The sequence below is a fragment of the Rattus norvegicus genome, chromosome 1 (genome assembly GCF_021556685.1).
Source record: "Rattus norvegicus strain SHRSP/BbbUtx chromosome 1, alternate assembly SHRSP_T2T, whole genome shotgun sequence".
In the NCBI taxonomy this organism is placed as follows: domain Eukaryota; kingdom Metazoa; phylum Chordata; class Mammalia; order Rodentia; family Muridae; genus Rattus; species Rattus norvegicus.
The window spans coordinates 244,890,277-244,916,952 of record NC_141534.1 but is presented as its reverse complement, the minus strand read 5'-3'; the positions used below and the strand labels follow the sequence as shown (position 1 = coordinate 244,916,952).

Below are 26,676 nucleotides of genomic sequence, written 5' to 3'. Positions count from 1 at the left end.
CTGATTGCCACGGAAAGGCTCAGCCCCTTTGAATGTGGTCAACACTGGGCAAACGGACCAGAGTTGCATAAGAACGCAGATAAGCAAGGGTTGAGGAGTGAGCAAGCCAGTAAGCAGTGTTTCTCCATGTTCTTCCTGCCTGCCATCAGGGACTGGCAGTGAACCAGGAAGTGCAAGATGAAACGAGTCCTTTCCTCCCCAAGTGGCATTTGATAGTGGTGTTTATTACAGCAATAGAAGGCAAACTAGGAGACACACATGCATGGGCATATGCATAATTAAGCCTAGATTCCACTTGTGAGAGAAACCATTTTGACTCATTACCCTAGCTTGTTCCTTCCTTTGGAACTCTTTCTCACAGTCCTCCTTCTACTTACATTTACAAGTATCATATGCGTGCACATACAGAAATGCGTATGCACGTATCCCTCCCTGGCTGAGACTCAGCTCTTTAGCTCCAGTTCCTGTTAGTAAGCCCAACCGCTCAGCAGTACTAAGGTGCATGCGCACATTCCTTAGCAAGGACAGCCTGTAAAGGGCGGGTCCATGTGCGCATGCTCTTATGCTCTCCACTGGAGGCTGTATTATGGCCAGAATCCCTCTGTCACGGCAAAAGAAAACTAAGGATGCAGGTAGGATTTCCAGAAGCAGTTCTTCAGAATGAGTCCTCACCGTCAGCAATTCTGCCTTGAAATGGAGGTAAGTCAGAGTTTCTGAACCTTGGTGCTTCTGACTTATGGCTCTTCCTGTGGGAAGCTTTCCGGTATGTTTAGCATAAAATACTCAGGCTGCATCTTTGCGTTTAGCCGCTAGGTGTCAGTAATACGTCACTTATTGCGACAGCCAAAAACCCACAGGACCCCCCACTGAACTTGATAAGGCCCTCCCGGGCCTCATTTGAGAATCATGGCTGTAAATACCTTAAGTTATTTTGCTAATTGAAAATATTAATATGCACAATACAAGCAATAGATATGAGACAGGGTCCAGATAGGAGGAAGGGTAATGAAATCAAATCATAAATGGGACTTGTGTTAAGAGTCAAGAAGAGAACACGTCAAGAATTTGAGAAATGCCAGGGAACACTTAGTCCCTTCAGTGGGGGACTGCAGAGTGGAAGGTTATTAGCACATTCGGGCTGAGTGAGGACAAGATACATATATAACTGTGTCCGTGACTAACTGCTGGTTACTATGCTTTGGATACAATTTGAGTGTGAAACCCCAAAGAATTGCCTTATTAAAGCTTGGCCCCTACATTGGTAATGTTAAAAGGTGAGGTAAAGTGAGGGGTTGAAGCTGTTCTCTGGCTTCCTGCCTTGCCATGTGTTAGCACTGAAAGAAGAAAGATTTTAAACTATCCCCCACTGACCCTGCTGTGAGGGCCAGTGCACCTCACAAAAGAATAACATAACATGTTATGGGGAAGTAAGTAGTCCAGCCATAGACCACCTGGCCTCGACAAGGCCTAGCTTAGCATAAACCATCCGGCCTCAATAAGGCCTGGCTGAACATAAGCCATCCAGCCTCGATAAGGCCTGACTTACCAATCCTGAGAAAAAAGAGCTAGGGTCAGCTCGCCCCAGAGGCAGGGTGGCCTGGAGTTGGACTGAGCCCAAGCTAGATCATGTGCGCCAATGTAAACAAACCAGTGAAATTGCTTTGCTTTGTGTAGCAGTTGCCAACCACCTATGTAATTTTCCCTATAAATATCTTCCCCTAATTGGGCTCGGGGTCGACTCCTCTGTCTCCTGTGTGAGATATATGTCATCCCCAGAGCTCTGGTTTCTCAAATACACCTCTTGTTCATGACATCAAGACCGGTTTCTCGTGAGTTCTTGGGGGTTGCGTTGTCTCGAGATTTGAATGGGGGTCTTCCCCACCCCGCTGGTCTTTCAGCACCACAAGCATACATTCTACCATAAGCCAGTTGGCCATGCCGTGCTGTTTTTGGATTTTACCTCCCAAACCATGAACTGAAGAAACATTTTCTTTACGTTACTGTGTTACGTTATATAGTAGCAGAATAGACTGACCCACTAGACAATTCAAGTCAGAGAAGACTCTTGGGTGGATATTCTAATTTCCAATGTCATTCGAGCTCTAGCTGAATCATAAGATGGCTAGAATAGCAAAAGGGGCTGGAGCCTCCAGGGGTGTGTATCCATGGTAGGAGCTGTAGTTTGGCCTGATTTAGTATAGATAAGGGCTTGGAGTGAGTTCTGCTAATCATGTACATGATAGTAACGTGTTCCTGAAATTCACTGGCCAATGAGACATGTCAGTTCTGTCAACAGATGATCCTGAATAGGAAGACATTCATGTTGTCAATGCAAAAGTGTCTTCTGCCCCAGGATTGGCTTCTTGTTTTTCTCTGCAGACACCCCAACTGCACTATACCATCCCATTCCTGATGTCTGGGGAGGAAGGGCAGAAGTCTCTTCCCCTGTTGGGCTGGGCAGGACAGAATAGTGGTGTTCGGTCAGCAACAAGACACTAAATGCATATGCTTCCTGGAGATCCCCAAGCCTCTCAGGATTCACACTGAGTGCTCCAAATAGACATTGTGCATCAGAGACAGTTTCAGACATTTTGCATCTGCCCATGACCGTTGACTTGATCAGACTGGTGTCACCAAGTGGCTTAAGTAATACTTCAGATAAAACAGTGTAAAGTGAGAAACTTGTGAGAATAATCGGACTGAGAATTAAATGTAAACCGTGTTCCAGAGAAAGCAGACCCTGGGCCCCATGCCTGTTTGTCTGTTACTTTCCCTGGATTCTTAAGCATCTGAGGTTTAAGGAAAGCATCTGCCTCTCTGACTTGTGTTTTTGGTGTCTAGCACTAAATTGTTGGTTGATAAAGTGAATTATTTAAAATGCTGATATATGTGAGGCCAATGTTTTAACACATGTGCTCAAAGTTTTTCCTACTGGATGGCGTTCACACAGACAGACTCTTTCCCACTCTGTCTCTTCATACATGGTCACTAAACACTCCTAATTTCTAGTCACGGTTTTCAGAATACAGTCAGCATTGAGTGGCTCAATAATTCTCAGATAATCATTGTAGTGAATTATGTGATATGTTTCTAAAATTGGAAAACAGAATGGATGGCGAGTATATGTGAACTTAAATGAAAATAAAATATGAAAGTGGCTGGTATTTTAGTAGAGAGGGACCGAGCTGCCTACCTTCCCAGAGTCAGCTGTCAGCCTTCAGCCTTGTCATAACACCTCAAGGCTGTAGACAAACCCAAGGAGAATGAGGCCTTCCAGGTCTAATGCATCACTCCTCTTTCTTCAAAGACAATGTCTCTGAAAAATCAATAAATTTATCCCTGTTAAATAAAGTATTCTTTTTTATTGTTTGTAAGTGATGCCTGATTGGATCTACTTCAGATTTCTTTTGAAACTTGAATTTTAAATGTTGGTCATAGAATAAATATACATCTTACAGTAATTGCCTCTCAGGTAGGTTAACGAATGCGATTTTTGGAAAATATTTCTAGCTTTTCTGCAGATTCTCACTTCATTGTACATAGAAGGTAGATCTGATTCTTCCTCCAAGCGCCATGCTCGCAGAAATAAGACTTAATATTTAAATATTTACAGTTACCCTGACCATATAGCTAGGCTCTTTTCTGAGTAGCTCATATCTTAAAATAACCTATTTAGTCTGATCTACATTCTATCATGTGGTGGTTACTTGTGCTCAGGTACAATGAGTCAGTCTCGTCACATTTCCCAGGTTTACCCCTGGGTATGTTTCTGATACCCAGGACCCCTGGGTCCTGTTCCCTAATTGGCTCTGAATCTGTCAGTAAAGAAGCCATGGACCAATTGCTAGGCGGAAGGGATAGGCGGGACTTCCGGGTCTTTGGAGGCAAGCTGGGAAACCCGAGGAGAGGAGAGTTCGCCTTGCTTTTGATGGAGAAAAGTTGACCAGCCATGTGAGATCTTGAAACGAGTGGCCACACAGGCTGCTCCTACAGGAGGGTGGTCAGGGGAGTTAGCAGGGTCTAGATGTAACAGAGCAACTAAAGTTAGGGTAGGTGGGTGGTGCGGAGCTAAGAATATTGACAAGGGCACGCTTTTCCAGGCGGGAGATTGTAGCGGCCAGTAATTGTGTCAAAGGGCAAGTTGAAATTGAACAACTGTGTGTCTGTGTCTTTTATTCGTGGATTCAAGGGAAGCTGGGTGGGGGCTGGTAGCCATGGCCCATTCCCGGAGCTTAGGCGAGGTAGCAAAAGCTGCACACATCGTATCTCCCACCTAGCATTATCCCAGAATCCTTTCTGCCGACAGGATGTTCCATCTCCTGTTTCTGCCTAAGCTCTAGGCCATCACATTCATTATTGACAGGTGCCACATCCATACAGATACAAGCTATTTATTTTTTCTACATTTATCAGAAGTAGAATAGTGTAAGATGTGGGCTTTGTTAAATTGAAGATGAAACACGACGAATCTTAACCATTCTTTCTACCCTGCCCCCTAGATTGTGTATTTGTAGCTTGCTTTATCTGTATGGTCCATGCCATGAAAGATGCTCTTCGGGGAGGAAGCTTCGGGTCAGTTCCAGTTCTGGGTCCTCTGGACTCTGTGTCTGAACTGCATGGTGTCTTCAGCTACAAGGATGTACCTCTGCTGTCCAAATAAAGGCAATAGCAATACCATATAATCTTTTGGGAGTCTCTTGAACAACCTGGACCAGCAACTTAAAGAGGCTCCCTCACACCTGGTGTTGGGGTTTTTCTTGCATATTCTTTGGCTCCTGGAGGGAGTATTGTCAGCCCAGATGGTAAAATTTATTTCAACTACGTACATATATTTAGTCCACGTACTTATGTTCATTGTAGGTTGGGGGATGCGAGTACTTAGTAGTCTGATTCTTTAATAAAAGGAGAAGTCATGAATGTGAAAAAAGATCAGGTGGCAGTTCATGTGACATCTTGAAGGGAGGAAAAGGATGGGAAGTGTGTCAGTTAAGGTCTCATTGCTGTGAACAGACACCACAACCAAGGCAACTCTCATAAGGAAAACATTTAATTGGGGCCGGCTTACAGGTTCAGTCTGTTACCACCAAGGCAAAAGTGTGGCAGTGTCTAGGCAGTCGTGGTGCAGAAGGAGCTAAGAGTTCTACATCTTTATCCAAAGGCTGCTGGGAGAAGACTGGCTCCCATGTGGTCAGGAGGCGGGTCTTAAAGCCCACGCCCACAGTGACACACCTACTCCAACAGGGCCCCACCTCCTAATAGTGTCACTGCCTGCGCCAAGTATATACAAACCATCATGTGGAGGAACTGTGGAATTATATAATAATCTCCAAAAGTAAAAGATATTTAAATAAACAAAGTAATAACATTTCTGCATGTTCTGTGGAAAGCCAGAGGAGTCGGGTCTTACTCCTCCCCATCACCCACAGTGAAAAAAAAGGAGAAAGAAACCATTTATTGTATGGTTGGGAACTGAACCCACTGTAACCAAGGTAGAATTTGAAGAGCTTATCGTATTGAGGTACACCTCTGATGAGAACCCACAACAAGGGAATGAAGGGGTTAGTTTGGCCAAATGAATGCTAACTTTCTATGTGTGCTTTTTTTTTTCCAATTCTCATATAATTGCCACATGAATTGAGGCAAGCCTCCCTCTAAAAGTGGCTTTGCATCATCAGACATAAGGTATCCAAGGGGTGGCTAGGTGAGCCCAAGATCCACATGACTTTCATAGAGAAAAGAAAGATTTCCTGCTTTAGAGAGCTCTTACATAAGCCATCTCTGAGACCTGATTCTCGTAGGACTTTTATCTTGCTCTTGCCTGGTCTGTTCCCTAAGGATGAGCTGCCCCACCCCCATCCCAACCCTGTCTGTTTTCTTTTTACGGAGTATTACACACCAGTACACTGATAATCAGCAGGGCATTCACAAGTTCTCCCTTCCAGGGTTCACCCTAGTTCTAAATTATGGGAGCAGATCACGCCTTCTCCGTGGCAGGTTGAGAAATGGCACTGGAGAAAGGCAGGTGTTTCTTTTTGTGGTAGTCAGGTAGCTACCAGTCTCTAACTTTGGAAAACCTGTTGCCTCCCAGTGTGCACTCTAGCAAAATATTCCCTGCTCTGTGGACGGAACTCCTTCCTCTGGATCCTCTTCTATCAATGCAGCAGTTGTCCTCTTGTTGGAAAGCCAGACAGCAGGCTGGTCTTCACTGTAGCAGCATCAGGGTCCCTGCCTGACTGCTGTGAGCCTCTGATTTTTTATTAGCTGCAAGGGCGGTCACCTCACTCTTATCTGCTACACACAGAGCTGTCATGAGCTGGAAAGCTGGTGGGAGCTGTTGTTCCTCTAACTCCTAGCTATTACAGATGACGAAGCTGTAACATACAACCTAGTCTTTTCTTTTTTTAAGATTTATTTATTTTATGTATATGAGTACACTGTAGCTGTCTTCAGACGCACCAAAAGAGGGCATCTCAGATCTCATTACAGATGGTTGTGAGCCACCATGTGGTTGCTGGGATTTGAACTCAGGACCTCCGGAAGAGCAGTCAGTGCTCTTAACCACTGAGCCATCCCTCCAGCCCTCAACTTAGTCTTTCTCTAATTCCTTATTAACATGCTCTCTAAATTCTGTCCTCCCTTCCTTGAGTACGGTTAGCCTGTATTATGGTTTGAATGTGAAATGCTGGATCATGTGTTTGAACACCCAGATCCCAGTTGGCAGTGCTATTTTGGGAAATCGTGTGGCCTGTTTATTGTAGGGATCACTGGGCGTGGACTCTCACTGTCCTGCTTCTGTTTGCCACCACGTAAACCCTATCAGGATAGACTCTACCCTCTGAACGGAAATAAATTCTTCCTCTCTCAAGTTGCATCTCTTAGGTGTTTTATTACTGAAACACAAAAGCAACTAGTACATGGTTGTGGTTTCCTTTCAACTTGTCAAATGGGGTTATGTGTTATCTCTCGTTCATGGGGATCTTCTGGGACTGTGGTGGCTAGATTAAAAATGGCTCCCATAGGTCCAATGGGAGTGACACTGAGGAACTGTGGTCTCGTTGGAGGCAGTGTGTCACTGTGGAGGCAGGCTTTAAGGTTTCATGTGCTCAAGCTAGTGGGGCAGTCTCCTTCTGCTGCTTGTATATTAAGACAGAAATCTCAGCTCCTTGTCCAACGCCATGTCTTCCTGAATACTACTTCATTTCCTGTAATGGACTAAACCTCTGAAATTGTAAGCCAGCCCTGCTAAAATGTTCTTTATAAGAGTTACTGTGTATTCCGGGACTTTTGGGGTCCCACTTGAGGTTTAATAATAAAGACTGAGAGACATTTACATAGTTTATAGCTGTGAGCCTTTTTGCTGGGACAGTCTCTCAGCTGGCTTCTAACTTAATCCAGTCTCTCTGCCATTGCTTTTCTCCACAAAGCTCTCGCAGCCCTACCTCCCTGCCTTGTTCCTTTTCTTCCTTCAATCTCCAGTAATTCTTTCTCTGCCTAGTCTTCCTACCCCAGCCTTTTCTTTCAGTTCTTTATTATGTGAAGGCCACACTCATTATTCAACCACTTGGCCTTGGGGGCTACCTGACCATCCCCACAGCAACTTGCTTCTCATTTAAAGGCAGGTGAGCAAGTGACAGACATTTACCTACCTTGAGAACAAGGCTCAAGGACACACTATTTCATAGCCAGTAAATACAGTATTTGTGCATCATCCCGACAGCCTTGGTGTCTCTTCACAGCAATAGAAACCCTCACTAAGGCTGTTAGCCCAAATGCTTGAATTACCCTAGATGCCTAGAACACATGAAACTCAAGACGGATGACCAAAATGTGAATGCTTCACTCCTTCTTTAAAAGGGGAACAAGAATACCCTTGGCAGGGAAGGGAGAGGCAAAGATTAAAACAGAGACTGAAGGAACACCCATTCAGAGTCTGCCCCACATGTGGCCCATGCATATACAGCCACCCAATTAGACAAGATGGATGAAGCAAAGAAGTGCAGACCGACAGGAGCCGGATGTAGATCGCTCCTGAGAGACACAGCCAGAATACAGCAAATACAGAGGCGAATACCAGCAGCAAACCACTGAACTGAGAATAGGACCCCCGTTGAAGGAATCAGAGAAAGAACTGGGAGAGCTTGTAAGGGCTCTAGACCCCATATGTACAACAATGCCAAGCAACCAGAGCTTCCAGGACTAAGCCACTACCTAAAGACTATGCATGGACTGATCCTGGACTCTGACCCCATAGGTAGCAATGAATATCCTAGTAAGAGCACCAGTGGAAGGGGAAGCCCTGGGTCCTGCTAAGACTGAACCCCCAGTGAACTAGACTATGGGGGGAGGGCGGCAATGGGGGGAGGATGGGGAGGGGAACACCCATATAGAAGGGGAGGGGGGGCCTAGGGGAATGTTGGCCCAGAAACTGGGAAGGGGAATAATAATCAAAATATAAATAAGAAATACTCAAGTTAATAAAGATTAAAAAGAAAAAGAAACCCTCACTAAAACAAGGACTAATTCTAGAAAGATAGTCTGATTATAATTAAGGGCCTATGACCAGTACATAGGTGGTATTTTATTGCACTGTGACTTGCCTACAATATGCCTTGAAGTTGGAAAAAGTTGATTTAATTATTACAGTAACTTTTATTCAAGAGAAAAAAGATGGAATGTCCGTAAGTGTACTCTTTTATGTTACTTTACGGGGACCTGGCAACACTGTACTGAACCCTGTGATGGGTCAGTGGCCAAGCAAGACCCCTTCCATCTTTTCCCGTAGAAAGTCTGGAGTGGACGGGGAGATGATGACACAAATTGGGGACCAGCTAATGCAGATGGGAAGGCTCTACTAAATCATTACCACCATTTATTTGATTCTGGCAGTATTGAGACTGGGGCTTCACAAACAGAACCTGTGCTCCTCCTGAAAATCTCAGGAAGTAAGAGAGGTCTTGCAGTATGCCCATCTCTTAAATGTGGAGAGAAAGCTTACCATGTTTACATCTATCTTACAGCTGTAAATCCAGGAAGACTTGAAATAGGATAAATATGACCATCGAGCAAAGTACCCCCGATAAATTAAAGAGATGATGAATAATTGATGCTAAGCTCAAAATGGATGAGCTTTTTTTTTTAAAGATCAATTTATTTTATGTATATGAGTACACTGTAGCTGTCTTCAAACACATCTGAAGAGGGCATCAGATCCCATTACAGATGGTTATGAGCCACCATGTGGTTGCTGGGAATTGAACTCAGGACCAATGGAAGAGCAGTCAGTGCTCTTAACCGCTGAGCCATCACTAGGCCCCAGGATGGGATGAGCTTCTTATAATTAATAGTGGCCATATACATGGGTTTTCCCCACAAAGAACAATCCATAAAGCCAGAAGTCAGATGCCACTGGCTCTGTCTTGGCATCTGGAGGGAAAGGAAGAAGGTCCTGGAAAAAAGTATGCATGGACAGGTTCAAAAAACCAACCAACCAAACATCAGTGCTATGTAAGGAAGATGGTGACCTTTAGAAGGACAGACATGTTTTGTAGTTTCCGTCTGAATTGTATCAGTTCGGTGTTCAAAAGACTCAGAAGCTAACAAAACTTAACAAGGTTCAGGAGTGGTTGGAGATTAGGGTGGCCTCTCTCCAAAGGTATGTAAACTCCCTAGTAGTGTTTTCTTAGGGTTTTACTGCTGTGAACAGACACCATGACCAAGGCAACTCTTTTAAGCACATTTAAATGGGACTGGCTTACAGGTTCAGAGGTTCAGTCCAATATCATCAAGGCAGGAGCATGGCAGTATCCGGGCAGGCATGGTTCAAGTGGAGCTGAGAGTTCTACACCTTCATCTGGAGGAGACCAGCAGAACATTGACTTCCAGGCAGCTAGGGTGAGGGTCTTAAGACTCACACCCACAGTGACACACCTACTCCAACAAGGCCACACCTCCTAATAGTGCCACTCCCTGGGCCAAGCATACACAAACCATCACAGGTGCTGATAGCCCCACAGAGGCAACTTTTGTCAGTTATCACCCATGCTGTGGTTGTGCCGTTGAGTCACCCATACTCTTGTAATTAGTAACCCCAATAACCTCAACAGCTCTCTAAGTAGGCTTGAGTAGAATGATTTCTTTGGTTTGTTGATTGTGATTTATTTGGGATGAGCTTATGTCACCCAGGGAAAGTTACCAAGTAGATTGCCTTCACACTTCCCAAACAATGGGAAACTCTCAATAAAGACCTGTTATCAAAATGTTGGGGAAGGAAGAAGCCTCTGATGAGGGCCAAGGGGGACCTTGGGACTCCTACAGATTTGATCCAATTCACTTAAATTTCCTCCAGGAATCTTGTGGGGACCTCAAGATCATTAGGTTTTGGAATGTCAGCTAAGAGATATCACTTTAAAATATATCCCTTTTTTTGGGGGGGGATGTTATAGTTGCCCAAATCACTCTCAGGAAAGCTAAATGATTGTTTAACCCATCCCCAAGACAATAAGATAAGCAGGCTCTTCCAGAATATTCAATAGACCCCTGTGGGAAGGGAAGAACAAGTTTAAGAATAAGTATCTTTGAAATTTTATAAAAAATAAAACCTGTGCATATGTAAACACTTATATACATAAAATAAAGTGAATATATATTCACATATATACATACATGTTTGTGTGCCTCGTGTGTGTGTGTGTGTGTGTGTGTGTGTGTGTGTGTTCATCCCCTGAAAAACTCTTACTTTCCCGAGTGACAGGATGTAGCACGAAGGCTTCAACCCTGTATTGCCTTTCCTCATAAGGAAAGATTACTAGATTTCATTTACTCTTTTGTGGTTTCATTTTCATAAATGTGGAGAGCTATACATTCTTCTATGGCCTTCAGTTTTTGTAGTTTTTCTCCAATCCAGATGGGTAAGTGTAATTGTATTTACCCTGGGACTTAGCCCAGAAAGATTAAAAAAATTCCTGCGAATGGAAAGTTTGGATAACAAAGGAGAGACTATGCCCTGAGGGGAGAAAGAAGAGCAAATGAGACCCCAGAGGACTGACAGGCCTCCTAATTAATAGAGGGGAGGTGGAAAAGATGCTCTTCACCTCAGCATAGGTGGCAGAGTGATGTAAAACTCAGTGGCCTGAGTTTGATGCTAGGAGCTGGTCAGAAGCTTGATATGGTGGAACAAATCTGCAATCCTGGTGATCCTACAGCAAGATGGGAGTCAGGGAAGGCAGACTTGGTCTAAAGCTCAGAGGCTATTAATCCTGGGATCCATCTCTAAGCAGCAGAAATGAGAGACCCTCTCTTGTAAGGGTGGAAGGCAATAGCCAATGGAAATTTTTCTTCTGACCTCCATATGCATGCAATGGAATGTTCATATGTGTGCATACACATTCATGCGGGCATCTTTGTATACACACACACACACACACACACACACACACACACACACACACACTAATTTTCAAAAAGACTGTGCATGAGGCAAGACACGGCTTTACTTTCTTTTAATGCAAGACTCTGGAGGCTGAAGCATATTGCACGTTCAAGGCTAGCCTAAGCTACATAATGTGTGTGTGTGCCTGCGTGCGTGTATGTGTGAGTGCGTGCGTGTGTGTGTGTGTGTATATAGTATAGTCCTGGCTCTCCTGGAACTTCCTTTGTAGGCCAGACTGGCCTCAAACTCACAGAGATCCAAGTGTGCTGGCCTTGTAAATGCTGGGATTAAAGGTGTGCACCACCATTGCCCAGCTAAGACCCTGAATATATTTGTTTTTAAGTTTATATTTGATTGGAAGTGTAAGTAAACCTTCCTACCCTTAAGACCCCATTCTCAGAAGTTCCTCCTTGTACTTGTTGCTAGTCCTGAAAGGTTCCTGCTCACTGAAGTCTGTGCTTTGCACATTAAACTCTCATTAAATGCTAGCAAGGAGTACACAACCCTCCCTTCCTTAGTTCTTTCTAGGTCCCACTTATGAAAAAAAAAGTCTCACCTGGAAATACAGTTGCAAAAAGTACACTTTAATACATGCAGAATGTCTTATCACTAATGTCTTCTTCAGATCCTGTTGGCCTCAACTCTGTGGAGCTATCTAAAAGACATAAGATAACAATTCTCCACCAAGACTGAGCCTGGGCTTGGAGAGGGGATTCTGATGAATGGGTGTTTGGGAGCATAGGAAAAATGACTGGAAGTCAGTTGTGGGTACAAGCTGGTAGCCCTGTCCTCTGCTCAAGACAGTTCTGAGCTCACAACTCCCACCATGCCTGGACTCTGTCCCAGGCTGATCTTGAACTCAGAAATCTTTTTGAGAAGCTGGGCTAATCAGTGCTGTTGCCCTCTGTTCTTTTAGGTTCATGAAGCCCCTCATACAATTCATATTGCATCTTTATATTTTGCGTAGTTGAGAAATCCTGTTTATATATTTTAAAACTCATGTTTTTAGGGTTATTTCCTATAGTCTTAAGGCCTGTCCATTTTGCAGAGGAATGTAGACACACCCTTGCCTCTTGAACTTGGGCTGCTTCTAATTATCACAGAGTCTTAACCTTAACAGGGAGAGCATTCCTCTAAGGAGAAACATGAACATCTGTACACTGTTATACAAACAAGCATCACACCCACAGAAATGAATAGCATTCATGGAGATCCATGTTCTGCTGGCTCTCTTTAGAGGCAGGACTGTGTCACGCTGTCCCTTCCATGGCCATGCGGGACTTGGCATCCTCCAAAATAATCCTGTTTTGATACAGAAAGGTGGGACCTCCCTGTTGTCTTCCAAGATCTTGGCTTCTTAATAAAGCTTTCATGACCCCCCTCGCCCCGCTTTCTTGACTACAATTACTCTAGCATTTCACCCACAGACTCAGCAGGAGTCAACAGTGACATGAATCTTATGTGATGACACTATGTTATCTCCTATGCTTGTATTTAGTAAACAGGTTTTTTTTTTCTTGGCTTATCATGAGTAAATCTGAAAGCAATGTCTGTTGTGTTTCTCAGGTGTTGTGTGAATGACCCAGATTGGCCTATCCCTAGCACCATACTCCACCATTCATAAATATCAAGGGATGATGCTGACATGAATCAAACGTGCAATTTGTGCCATATGAAAGTAAATAATTTATTCCCTATCTTCACACACACACACACACACACACACACACACACACACACACACACATGCACACACGCAGAGGGGGGGACACGCACACACAGAGAGAGAGAGAGAGAGAGAGAGAGAGACAGAGAGAGAGAGAGAGAGAGAGAGAGACAGACAGACAGACAGACACACACACACACACACACACACACAGAGAGAGAGAGAAAAACCACTTGGCAATGTTTATATGCATAAACCTTGTTTTCTTCCATGGCTGCTAGTCATGGCTGAATCAAACATTCATTGATTTTGATGTGTCATGCCTCCTTGTGTTCTAATTTGCTTTCTCATGCTATGGTAAACACCATGTCCAAAAGCAACTTAGGGAAAAATGTTTATTTGACTTTTATGCTTAGAGATCGCAATCCATCACAGAGGAAATTGGGGGATGAAACTCAGGGCAGAAAGTCAAGGCAGGAAATTGGATAGGAATCATGGAGGCATTCTGCTTGCTAGTTCATTCATGGGAACACACACAGTTAGATTTCTTACATAAGCTAAGACCACCTGCCGAAGGCTGGAACCACTCACGGTTGACTGAGTCATACTACAGCAGTCTGGAATCCAGGAGGAAAATGCCTGGTAGCCATTATGATGCAAGCAGCTTTCTTCAGATGACCCTAGGATGTATCAAGCTGGGGATGAAAGATAACCAAGAAACCATGCAAACATAGAGGTGCGTCCTTTACAATGGCACCAGCAGACTCTACCAAATTTGTTACTGTGGTCACTTTCAAGGAATATTTTTAGCATTCAAATATTAAAAGAAGTTACTTATGCAATTTTCAGGCTTTACTACCTAAGAAGAGTTTTCATTTTAATTCTCCAGTAAGCCAAACGTCTTCTTGGTTGTTAATATTTTTCCAGTAAGGTGTGACCTCTTTTGCTTTCAAACTTTCCTCTTTGCTTATTTGTTTTGCTCTGAAATTGTATGGTAATGAGTGTTTCTTGTGACATAAAAAAGAAAAAACAAACAAACAAAGAAAACCGAAACCTTCTTCAGCGAAGGTTTTTTGGTCCAGGACATTGGCAGGTGGAAGATATCTGTTCCAAAGGCACAGACATCAGGGAAAAGGTTCTGATTCTGTAGCTCACAGGAGTCTGGAGCAGCAGGAATCGGTCATGATCTTTAAGTGAGCAGGTGTCCTAGGGATGGAAGTGCCTTCTAGACAGGATCACGAGAGACCATAAAGAAGTCGCAGGAGAAAATGTACTTAGCTACGTGGCATTTCAGCAAGCAGATCTGGGAAAAGAAGTCAGGAGGGAGCATTAGAACACTTAGTTGTGAGTATATTAACTTCACAAAGGTAAGCTGCATTCAAAATGCAGGGTTCATTTCCCCAGAGAGCCTCAGGGCCTTCTCATAGTAAAGCAGGGCCTTCATCTCCTGCCCTTTCAGTTTGAAGACCAGTCCAAGAAGGCTGGTGCTCTCCACAAGCCGGACATTCTGGCGAACACGTCTTTCAGCCACTTTCTCCAAAGCTGTGAGTAGTTTCCTCCAGGCAAAGGACTTCTCTTCTAGTTTTAGACCTTTTAAGTAGTGAGTGATTGCCTTGTCTTCTGACTTCTTATGAAATTGTTGGAAACGGCCGTAGCGGAAATGAATATCCTGCTCTATGTGGGCTACAAGGTTGTTGAGGTTCAGGGCCTCCTGGAAATTTCCCTCTGCTTCTTCATATTGGCCAATTTCTGCCTGCATTTCAGCCATGCAAACGTAAGCCATCTCAAATGTGGGCCTCAGATTCAAAGTCTCTTGAAATTCACAAATGGCCTGATGTGCCAATTCCTGTATATTCTCCTGCCTTCTGGCCTGCCTGTTTCCAGATGTCTTCAGTTGGATCATCTGTTGCTTGTAACAGAGCCCTTTTTGGTAATGTAGGTAGCCAGAGGAAGGTGACGTCTGCAAGGCCCTGTGTAGAAGATGAAGAGCTTCGTTTATGTCACCTTTCCGGCGGAAATACTTGGCTGCGTAGCGAAAGACATAGCTTTGGCAAGATGTGCTGCTGAGGGCTTCTTCAATGTGTGTTTCTGCTTCATCTTGTTCCCCTAAATCCTGAAGCTTTAGAGCAAGGAGAACTTTAAGGTGTGGATCTTCTGGATTTAACCTGACAGCCTTCCTTAGAGGTTCTAGAGAAACATGGTTGTCATCGAAATCTTGGCGATAGGCCACAACTGCATAGCCAGCATTGTACTCAGGGTTTTCTGGGTCCACCTGCAGAGCCTTTGCAAAGCAGGCCATGGCTCGCATATAGTTACTTCCTCCACACTTCAGCAAGGCCCAGCCTTCCTCACAGTCTATCTCAGCACACTCCATCCTGTAGTGGAAGGGACTTGAGAATTCCCTGCAAACATTCTCCACCTTGTCCAGGTAGATCTGGGCTTCTGCCAAGCTGCCCCTGTGGTAATGCACCCAGGCACAGTTGCCCCAGGTCACCAGGCTTCTCTTGCCCAACTGCTCTCCCTCGATCAAGGCTTCAGCCTCTTTCAAGCTCTGCAGGGCTTCCTCCTGCTCACCTTTCAGGTGTCTCACGTAGGCCTGGAGGTTGTGCATCCCCAGTGAGTTCTTGATGTCAAGGAACTGGACCTGCTCTGAGATCCTCACTTCCAAATCAGGTATGTCATTTTTTTCGAAGAGCAGGCCCCATGTGAAGTGACATCTCAGCTGAAGCAGATTCTCCATGACCTGGTCACCATCAGCATTCTCTCTAGGAGGAAGAGGCAGAATGAGTTGTTATTTGAGAAATGGCCAGAAATGGACACTCTTGGTCTTTTATCCAAAGCCTCACACTTACTGTTCCGTTAGAGTCCCTTAATTGTAAACTGACGACTTCAGACAAGGCCGGACATAGATGGCCACAAGGAATACACACACACACACACACACACACACACACACACACACACACACACACACACACACAAAGATGACAGACCCTTCTTCTGAGGTTTAGAACTCTAAAAAATGATTTCTTCCTTTCCTACTGTCTTTGAGGACTTTATGTCCACTTGCATGCTGCCTGAGTTGACATACAAATTGGACCTGTCCATTAGCTAAACAACGAATATTGAGAACATGTCACTGTCACTGTAGGGCCTGTTCCTTTCATCTTAGACACAAACAAGGAACTGGTGTGATGTTCTCAAGAAGTAGGCTATCTCGGATCAAGTGGACCTGTTGTCTTCTTTCTGACACTAGGGGCATGATTCTTCTGGGTCTTCTTATTTTGGGGTGATTTAGGTGTGGGGCTTCTAGAGTGTGACAGACCTTAGCTCCCCTCCTCTGTGGTTCAAAGGATTCCCTGCATTTTAAAGATGTCTGTACAAATTGAAAGGCTTTCCTTGTCTCCCTACAGTACAGTTCCAGAGCTTCCCAGGTGTGTATCACTGCATGCCTCAGTGTCATACTTTACCTATCTATGAAATGGGAACAACTTTAGTATCTCCCACTCCTGGTCTTTGGAGGTTTTAGTGAGTATATAAGTATACAATACATGGAATATATTATAAAACCCTATAAGAGTTTCCTATTTTTCTATTGGTGTTCAAGACAAGAGGTAGAATTTAGTCACTCATGTTTTGGGTAGGTATCCAAAAGCAAGCAGCTTTAAATCATGTTCAGGGCTAGAAGTCAAAAGGCTCTTGGTTTTGTTGGTGGTTGTCTCTGCCAGAGGCCATGTATGTCATACTGCATAAACCAGTTGTCTTTGGTTTTGATCTGGTCAGATGGCAAGAGTAGCAAAAGAGAGGTGTGACAACCTGTTAGGTCTTTCCCATAAAGAAGACCATGCTTGGAGTCCTTAAAGGTAGACCAATAAATGGGAAATGACATCTCCTGAATCAGCCAGTTGGACTGAGTAACTCCTGCATCCCCCATTCACTCACCCAGTATATATTATAAATTATATGCGATAGCCCCTATTTTCTGGTCCCAATTCTATTGTAGGAAGTTTGTCTTCTTTTTTCAGTTATGTTCCCTCTTTTAACCCCCTGGGGGGTGGTCTTCTTTATGAAAACTACCTGCTGTGGTTCATGAACATCAGTTTTTTGTACTGTAAGACCAGAATTCAGCATCACTGACTCAAAGAAAGCTTTGTGTGACTGACCAAAATTCTATGAAGTCTCCAAGGTACTCCAACAACATACATGATTTTGAAAACCTAGAATTGGACTCACTATAAACCTAAAGCAATCAACACGATATGGTACTAGCATGAATAGCCCTGAAAGAGAAAAGGGACATACATGTTGCAGGGGTCGGGGACACAAAAAGCCAAGTGTCAAAACACTACATGTATGGCTGCACCTTTTTGCCTAGGCTGCCACAGGAGAATAATATAGACTCAGTGACTTACACAACAGAACTTGGTTTTATCGTAACACAGCAAGTTATAAATCTCAGATCAAACTGCTTGCCTGGTAGCACCTCATCTAGCAATCATTTCTTCCTGACTTGCAGAATGTCACATTCCTGCTCCATTGTCCTGCAGTCTGTCCGGTCCGTGCCATGAACTGAGAACCCTGGATTTGCTTCCTCTTCTTGTAGGAAAGCCTCTCAATTCTGTAACAGGTGCCCTGCCCTCAGGTCTTCAGCTAACTTTAACCTATGTCTATATATTTTTACCTTTCTCTATGTACAAGTACTACTTTTGCAGTTGATTTGGAAGGGGACATAGTTTGAACATTAGTATAGGTTGGCTTAGTGACATAGTTTCTAAGGTGTAGATCTGCTGAAGGCAGTTTCTTTTGGGGATGTTTTAAGTCTCTCATATAAATGACTAAAATAGAGTTGGAAGGAAATGTTAAAGAGAGTTTAGTCATAGTTCAAGACAGAGAATAAACTCACAACAAAACACGGCAAGCAAGCTTTAAATCTTTGCGTCTGTCAGGGGGTCAGGGTTGGAATAGCTTTCTGATTTAGAGATAATCCTGCAAGCCATTACAGTCAGGTCCTGAGAGAGAGAGACTGCCCAGAGTGTCAGTGCCCTGATGTCACACTAAGGGAGCCATGTAGACCAAGACTGAGCCACAAATAGAGTTCCCCACTTTTCTCTCTAGGTCTTGTCTCTTCCTATAGTTGTCGTCTGTGCTCTGTCCTTTGTGTGAGTTTGGGTGGTCTATCCCAGTGACATGTCTAATTGTGTACAGAACCTTAAATGCTTTTGAGGCAGGTTATAATCTTGGTTTCAGTCCTGGCAAAAGTTCAGTCTCATCAAAGGTAAGAGATATTTATTTTCAGAAAACAAGACTTAACCATGTGTCAAGGCATTCTACCTGGTACCTGACAAAGGGAGGCAGGAAAGGGAAAATGAGACGGTGACAAGTTCTCAGCTAACATGGGGAGTGAGAGCCTGGAAGTAGCTACTTTGAGATGAGGACTTTGGGGCTAGAGAAGTACATCTCTTATTAAGGTGATCCATGGAGAGAGGTGCCTTCCATTTTGGGAATCTTACCATCTTTGGAATAGTTTTGAATGCCATTTCTCCAGGAAATAACAATTCTTTTGAAAACCTCACCAAGAAGAGTGCCCAAATGTGAGCCCAACAAGATTGACACCAGACTTAACTATGCACAGAGAACAATGAGCAGCCCAGTAAAGCTTGGAGAGGAGGTCTTCTCCAGGAAAGAGACCAGCCATTGGTTGTCCAACACCAAATGTTGGTTCCTGATCACATACACACAACTAACATTATAAAGACTTAACAGGTTATATTTAGAAATTTATGTGTATGTACATACGTGTGTGTGTGTGTGTGTGTGTGTGTGTGTGTGTGTGTGTGTGTGTGTGTGTGTGTGTGTTTGGGGTGCTTATGCCAAGGCATGCATATGGAGGTCAGAGGATGGCACAGCATTACACACTGGTCTTCACCTTGTTCCTTAGAGGCTGAAAGCCAAGTGTGTTCTACCTCCTCTCTCAGTGGTACCACTTGGATTCAACCCTGGTCCTTATGGTTTTTTGGTGAGCCCTTTACCCACAGAGCCATCTGCCCAGCACCATTTTAAATCTTCAAGGGAAGCAGTTGTGAGGCTCCCTTCCCCCCTTGGCAGGGTATTTCAGAGCCTATGGAGTGTGACAGGAGACCACAGAAAGAGCATCAGTGGCCATGAATGTTCGTAGCTTGCAGAATACTATCAGTCCTTCCTTCAAGTCCTTCCTAGGCTTCAAGTAATGGAAGGAAGATGCTCAAAATGTCCTTCATGTACCAACCTGGAGAAGAAATAGGGCACATTCTTCTTGCCATCGAAAGGTTCCTGAGTGTTGAGAGCTCTTGGTGCCACTTTCTAGGAATGTGGTGGGAAGTTGACATTGGACTAGGACAAGGAAGTAGGCTCAAGATGAATTCAGCTGAGGAATGTGTTATTTGTATCTTAATGGGTTTTGTTAAGGCTCTGAATACAGTAATCATGGGACCTCTGTTTATGCTTTGTTTGTTCCTTAACTACTCTGTTTATACCTTATTTATTATTCCTTGACTACTTTGTTTATGCCTTAGGACTGACCATATTCTTTGTATGTACCTAGAATGGTAAAAAAGCAGAGTGGAGAAAAATAAACCCACTTCAGCTTTAGAACTGGCTGAAGTCAAAATTATAATGTTGCCTAATTGTCTTTTCTTTCTTTAATGCTCCCTCCCTCCCTCGAGACACTGTTGACTGACTGAGCTGACTTGGTCACCTGAGCCTGTGGCCCAGTGCTCCTTGGGTTTCTGTCCCTCAGTCCACTAGTCCATTCCCATTTCCAGAGTGCTTTTTCTTTTCTACGGAAATGTCTCTTTCTCAACGTATGTCTCTGGTCCAATTCATTGATGCTGGACAAAAATACTTGGGTATTTCAACAGTGCCTCTGGGAAAGTTTGGCAGTTATTTCTGGACTCTGGTCTTTACCTATAACATTTGATAAGCCAGGCTAGAGATACAAGGGTAAGACGTTTCTGGTCTTTCTGTCTCTATAATCTATCAGTTTGTCTACCTGTCTCTGACCTCTCCTGAACCCCCCTCTGTTGTTTTTCTCTCTTTCTGTTTTTTTTCTCTCTGTTGGGGGCACATAGGTCCTTGTATCCACAGTTAAGCAGTAAGAACATCACACATGTTAAACATGAAGAATTGTCTCTTCAATAGATATATATTATTTTCCCACTCAGAAGACTGGTAAGGGAGGTCATTAATAACCTAGTATTTTGTGTTCTCTGTACAGGCAGAACACATCAACCTCATACAGCAGGACCAGAGTGGGCTAATAGTGTAGGTAACTTTTGCTTTATTTGTATGGTCAGAGGCTCTCTCAAGCTCACACAACCAGAGCTGGAAATGGTAATAGTCCAAATGACCTCTGTACTGTCTGTATGACTGACACTATACTAGATCCTTCCTAGGCCCCTGAAGCTAATACTTGAAGCCTATCTCTAGAACTAATCCTTTTGAAAGAAGTCACATGTTCTTTGAGTTGCGTTTCAATGCAATTATACCTCATGATACCTCTGTGTGCACAGGGGATTGTATTACACCAGGAAACATTTTTTCCATATTGTACAGTGCTGAAATATATTCACAATAAACAGTGTCAGGTTAGACTCTAGAAGTTTGAACCAACATTTGCTAAATTATGTTCAATCGGATTTCGTTCATAGAGACCAGAGACCCCAACATTTGTCTTTCTCTATTTTTCTCTATCTCTATGTCTGTGTCTGTGTCTGTGTCTGGGTCTGTGTCTGTGTCTGGGTCTGGGTCTGGGTCTGGGTCTGGGTCTGGGTCTGGGTCTGGGTCTGGGTCTGGGTCTGGGTCTGGGTCTACCTCTGCCCCTCCCCCCCAAACAACCAAATTCATGGTTATTCCTTCTTTTCCAGAGCACTTTAAAATGATGAACAGGCTTCTGTCGGAAGGTTAATCTGGCCCAGGGGCGTCAGATTCAACCCAGCTTTTCTTTGCTTTCTCTGGCTACAGCATTCCACAGGACAGCAGTAGCCCAGAAAGATCTACCTTGACTGGGAGGCTCACAAGGATCCTTCTGGGGAAATGTGTCTTGAGGTGGAGGCACATGCACTCGTGCATAAGCACCTGCTCTACCTTACCAAACTTCTTGGCATGGTTTTATGACCCATGGATGCCCTTCCTGCTGCTGTCACACAGTGGTTATTGTTTCTGAAATAAATGGGTGGGGTACTCTGAGGTGAGGAGTCTGAGAATCTCACTTCTTGTCTGCCCCCATTTGGGTCTTCCTAGCCAGGCTCCTTCTGGAGGAATTGATGTAAGAAGGGCAATGAGAGTGGGGAGGCCCCCAGGCTCAGGGGATCAGAGGTGACCTGATTCCCTAGGTCTCAGGGGCAGGCAAGAGGGCCTTTTTTCTTCCTAGTTATATGCCCAGTTCTTCTGTTCAGTTGCAAAAAATGAGATGCTCCTTACCTGGCAATGCAGCAACTCAGCCTCAGGGTGCAATGCAGCGCCCCATGTGCCTTCCATTAAATCTGGAACCACTGGTTGGTTGCCCTGTATCTCATTACCTTTCTGGTGGGGTATGAGGCCCTTGTCTGAGGGACGGAACTTTTACCCACCATACCCTAAGCCTCAGTTGTGTGCCCACCAAGTCTCTGGGTCTCAACTTGTTCTACCTTACCAAACTTCCTGGCATGGTTTTAATATATATATATATATATGTATATATATATATATATATATCACAAATCCATGCAAATTTAGTTTCTTGGCAAACAGCTTTTAATATCTCTTGTCTGAGGGAATAGAATCCTGGGAGAGAAAGAGGAAAAAAAATGTGTCCTGGCTTTTGGTTAAGCCAGCCAGGGATGGGCAAGAATGCACCTGTAACAGCATCTCGAGAGGTCCTTTGTGGGGTATGATTGAAAAGAAAATTATACAAATTCTAGGTTTAGAAATATAAAATTAAAAGAGTTAGCCCCAAAAGCCACAAACTCAGGGCTAAGCCCTGCCGCCAGGAATAGCAGGCCATAAAGATAAAGAAAAGGAATGCAGGATCCAGCTCAGGCTATTGAGGACTGACCCATAAACCATCCAAAGACATTCCCCCAGCTTACTCAGAGTCATACTTTAACCAGATGTCCTCCAGACCCTGATAAGCCCCTACTTGTGCTTTTCAGCCATTGTGTCCTGCAGAGAGCACTCTAAGAAACCGGGCAGCCCAAGCCTAACCAGAGGTGTTTCAAATACAAATGCTCCATCAATTTTGACAAACTTTTAAAAATAATGAGGACCTGAAGACCCTACCCTTCTCCTGATTTAGTAGCTCTGTTCCAGGAACCAGGGGGCCATAAAACCTTCTGGCGTCCCCTTATCTCCTGGAGCCATAAAACAATCCTGTAACTTGCGGTGCATTCCCCTTTGACATTCCCCATCCCCTGGTGCTCACAGCCTCTGCCTTTAAATACTCTTTTTCCCAGCCTCTCGGGGCTGACACCTCTGTCTCCTGCACGGGATACGTGTCAGCCCGGAGATCTCTATAATAGGTCTCCGTAATAAACCTCGCCTTTGCTTATTACATCCAAAATGGTCTCTCTGTGTCTGGGGTCCGCGATTTCCCAAGACTTGAGTAAGGGTCTCTCTGCGTGGGATCTTTCATAATAATGGGGGCTCGTCCGGGATCTTTGCGACCACCCCAGACTCCGAAGACCCCTTGGAGGTGAGTTGGATGTTTGTCTGAGTGTTTCTGTGTGAGCGGCGCCGCATTTGTCAGTCTGTGTCTGTCTCTGTTTTGGTTCCACCGTGTGTGTATATATGTGTGTCTTAGTACTGGTCAGTGGTAAGAGGGCAGATGGGTATTCCTGCCCTGTGGTAAGAGGGCAGATGTGTATTCCTGCCTTGTGCTGAGAGGGTGGATGTGTATTCCTGCCCTGTGCTAGGAGGGTGGATGTGTGTTCCTGCCCTGTTCTAGGAGAGTGGATGTGTATCCCCACTCGGTGCAGCTGCCTTCGTGGTCCGTGAGGACCCCCTGGCTGCGGAAGGGGGGACGCCCCGGGCCCGCAAGGCTGGAGCCCCTGGAAGACGTTCCACGGGCGGAGAACAGTCGGGAGAGCCCGGCTGTGGACAGTCAGGAGGACCTGACTCTGGTTTTCTGGAACAAAGGAGATGGAATGCTCCTTTTACCTAGGCGGGAGTGGACGAGGAATCCCACTCCGCCAGAGGTCGAGTTCGGCTGCCTATTTAAATATAGGCGCGGACAAGTGTGCTTGGTCGTTAGGACAAGAGGACACTCTGGAATCCTGTTGGGAGGTGGAATCAGATGGTCCATCTCATCCCAAAAGCAGCTAAGGGTAAGCTGCAGTTTGGGCCAGGTACTGAAGGTAACAGGCATCTGTAAAAATTGGTTATAAGATGCTTTGTCTTGGTCTCGTTTGTCTGACTTGTTTTCTGTGGTATTGTCGAGTGTCTTTTTGGCTTTTGTTTCGTTTTTGAATTTTGGACTGACGACTGTGTTTGAATTTTGGACTGACGACTGTGTTTGAATTTGGACTGACGACTGTGTTTGAAATCATGAAACTGTTTGCTTTGTTCGTCAAAGAGTTTTACTTGGTCCTCTTGGTGCTTAAGTTAAAAGTTAAAAATAATTTGCTTGAGAGAAATTGTTTTCTGCCAGGGAGTTTTGTCTATCTCTCTTGAGCCTCCTCCCCAAGGAGAGCGGCCCCTCCCTTTACTCCCCTTGATCAGCCTAGCTGCTGTTAACAGTTGTGTAAACAGACATTAACAAAAACCTTGAGGACAAAACCTCTAGTAAATAAAAAAGTTCCCCAGTTCCCCAGATTAGGCCTCCGGTATGAAACAAGTATAGTGAGTAAGAAACTTAATTTTATGGACCCCGCTCTAGTGGCGGTGTGTTGGTTGATAGCCAACGTTAATTTTTTAAAACATAGTGTTTTATCTGTGCTTGTGCTCCCAACACACAGTAGGGGGGAGCGAAATTAGCTGCGGAGCTGCTGCAGCGAGCATGGGGACTTCTCAAGTCTCACCCAATTTTTCTGGCTCTTCAGGAGCTGTTTAAAAGTAAAAGGCTTAAGGTAAAAAGAAACACTGTAAGCTAGCCCTAATTAAATGTGGTTCTTTATAAGACTTGCCTTGGTCATGGTGTCTGCTCACAGCAGTGAAACCATGACTGAGACAGTTTTGGTATGATCTTTTCCCATTCTGTAGGCTGTTGCTTTGTCATTTTGACAGTGTCCTTTGCCTTACAGAAGCTTTTCAGTTTCATTAGGTTCCATTTACTAATTGTTGATCTTAGTGCTTGAGCTGTTGATGTTCTGTTCAGGAAGTTGTCTCCTGTACCAATAGGTTCAAGGCAGTTCCCCAGTCTATCTTCTATTAGATTTAGTGTCTGGTTTTATGTTGAGAACTTTGACCCATTTGGACTTGAGTTTTGTGCATGGTGATAAATATGGGTCTATTTGCATTCTTCTACATGCTGGCATCTAGCTAGACCAGCACCATTGATTGAAGATACTTTCTTTTTCCTATTGTATGACTTTGGTTTCTCTCTCAAAGATCAAATGTCTGTATATATGTGGGTTTATTTATGAGTCTTTGGTTCTGTCCCATTGATCAGCCTGTCTGTTTTCATGCCAATACCGTGCAGTTTTTATTACTATTTCTCTGTAGCACAGCTTGAAATCAGGGGTGGTGATGCCTCCAGAAGTTCTTTTATTGTATAGGATAGGTGTAGCTATCCTAGTTTTTTGTTTTTCCATCTGAAGTTGAAAATTGCTCTTTTAGGGTCTGTAAAAATATTGTGTTGAAATTTTGATGGGAATTGCATTGAATCTGTACATTGCTTTTGGGAAGATGACCATTTTTACGATATTAATCCTGCCAATCCATGAGCATGGGAGATCTTTCCAACTTCTGAGATCTTCAATTTCTTTCTTCAGAGACTTGAAGTTCTTGTCTTCAAGGCCTTTCACTTGCTTTGTTACTGATACACTAAGATATTTTTTATTATTAGTGACTATTGTGAAGGGTGCTGTTTCCCTAATTTCTTTCTCAGCCTGTTTATTGTTTGTGTAAAGGAGGGCTACTTGTTTTTTTTTTTGAGTTATATTTTGTGTCCAACCACTTTTCTGAAGGCGTTCATCATCTGTAGGTATTCTCTGGTAGAATGTCTGGGGTCAGTTATATATACTATTATATCATCAGAGAATGGCTATACTTTGCCTGTCTCCTGGGTTCAATCCCCAGAATCCATGGTGGAAGGAAAGAACTGAATCCAGGGAGCTGTACTGTGACCTTTACACAAATGCACTGTGTACAAAGTGGCATCCTCACACTCACGTTCACATACATACACACTGACACACACATATTCACATACATATACACGGATATACTCACACACATATACTCACACACACAAAATCACATACATATACACAAACACACTCATACATACATACTCTCTCATACACATACATATACACATTTACTCACATACATACTCACACACATAAACATTCACACACATACACACTCAAACATATATACACTCACACATAAACACTCACACACATACACACTCACACATATATATACTCACACACATAAATACTCACACACATACAGTTTCACACATACTTACACACATATATTCACTCACACACACTCCCATACATATAAACACACTCATATACATACACACTTATCCACATATACACTCACACACCTCACACACATATATACTCTCACACTGACATACATATTCACACACTCATACACATACACACTCACACACACCAACATTCACACACACTCACATACACATACACACATGTACACTCACACACATACATATTCTCTTACACACACTCACACACATACACACTCTTACAGTCACATACCTGTCACATACTTCATACAAAGCACTAATAATACTTTAAGTGTGATGAAAGGATCCGATTTAATAAGACTTTTAATTCAAGATTGGCTTATCTCTTGCTTTACATCTGCCTCTCTTTGAGCGATAGTTGGGTCTTATTTGCTAACGCAGCTGCCTAGAATCCTCACATTCCTGTATCTCCCACAAGTCGATTGTCTCACCTCACTGTGCTCATACATATTTCTCTGGTCTCTCGGTGTCTTCCACATCTTCCCATTTCCTCAAGAAAAGTGATAGAACAGAAGCCCAACCCTTGGAAATGACTTACAAGCAGGAGAGATTCTTCACATTCTGCCATATGGAATTTGCTTCCTTCGGTTTCTCTAAGTCCCTGTGGTGGTTTGAATAAAAATGACCCACAGAGGCCCACAGGGAGTGGCACTGTTAGGAGGTGTAGCCTCGTTGGCAGAAGTGTGTCCCTAGGGGCAGGCTTTGAGGTCTCAGATGCTCAAGCTAGGCCTGGTTGGTCTCAACCTCTGAAACAATAAACTGGTTCCACTAGGTGTTTTGCTTCGTAAGAGTTGCTGTGGTCACGATGCCTCTTTACAGCAATAGAAACCCTGACTAAGACAGTCCCTATGTACTGGGGTGTTGTTCTTTCCAACTCAAAGGATACTGACAAAGACGTTCATATGTCCC

General features: G+C 43.9%; 3 protein-coding genes across 3 annotated transcripts in view; 2 read left to right on the top strand and 1 right to left on the bottom strand.

The window, feature by feature from the left end:
* Positions 1-579: 579 nt before the first annotated feature.
* Ifit1bl (interferon-induced protein with tetratricopeptide repeats 1B-like) overlaps positions 580-26,676 on the top strand; it is a 44,707-nt gene continuing 18,610 nt past the window's right edge. Inside the window, exon 1 of the mRNA NM_001408750.1 lies at positions 580-699. The gene's annotated coding sequence lies outside the window, so the exon portion shown is untranslated. The remainder of the gene's footprint in view (positions 700-26,676) is intronic.
* Positions 13,794-15,859, bottom strand: Ifit1 (interferon-induced protein with tetratricopeptide repeats 1; the record flags this gene model as incomplete). The annotated part of the gene is given in 1 exon segment (NM_020096.1): positions 13,794-15,859. A coding segment is annotated over 1 exon segment (1,387 nt), but the record flags the coding sequence as incomplete, so codon positions are not given.
* Positions 22,213-26,676, top strand: part of Lipa (lipase A, lysosomal acid type) — a 121,325-nt gene continuing 116,861 nt past the window's right edge. Inside the window, exon 1 of the mRNA XM_087625213.1 lies at positions 22,213-22,800. The gene's annotated coding sequence lies outside the window, so the exon portion shown is untranslated. The remainder of the gene's footprint in view (positions 22,801-26,676) is intronic.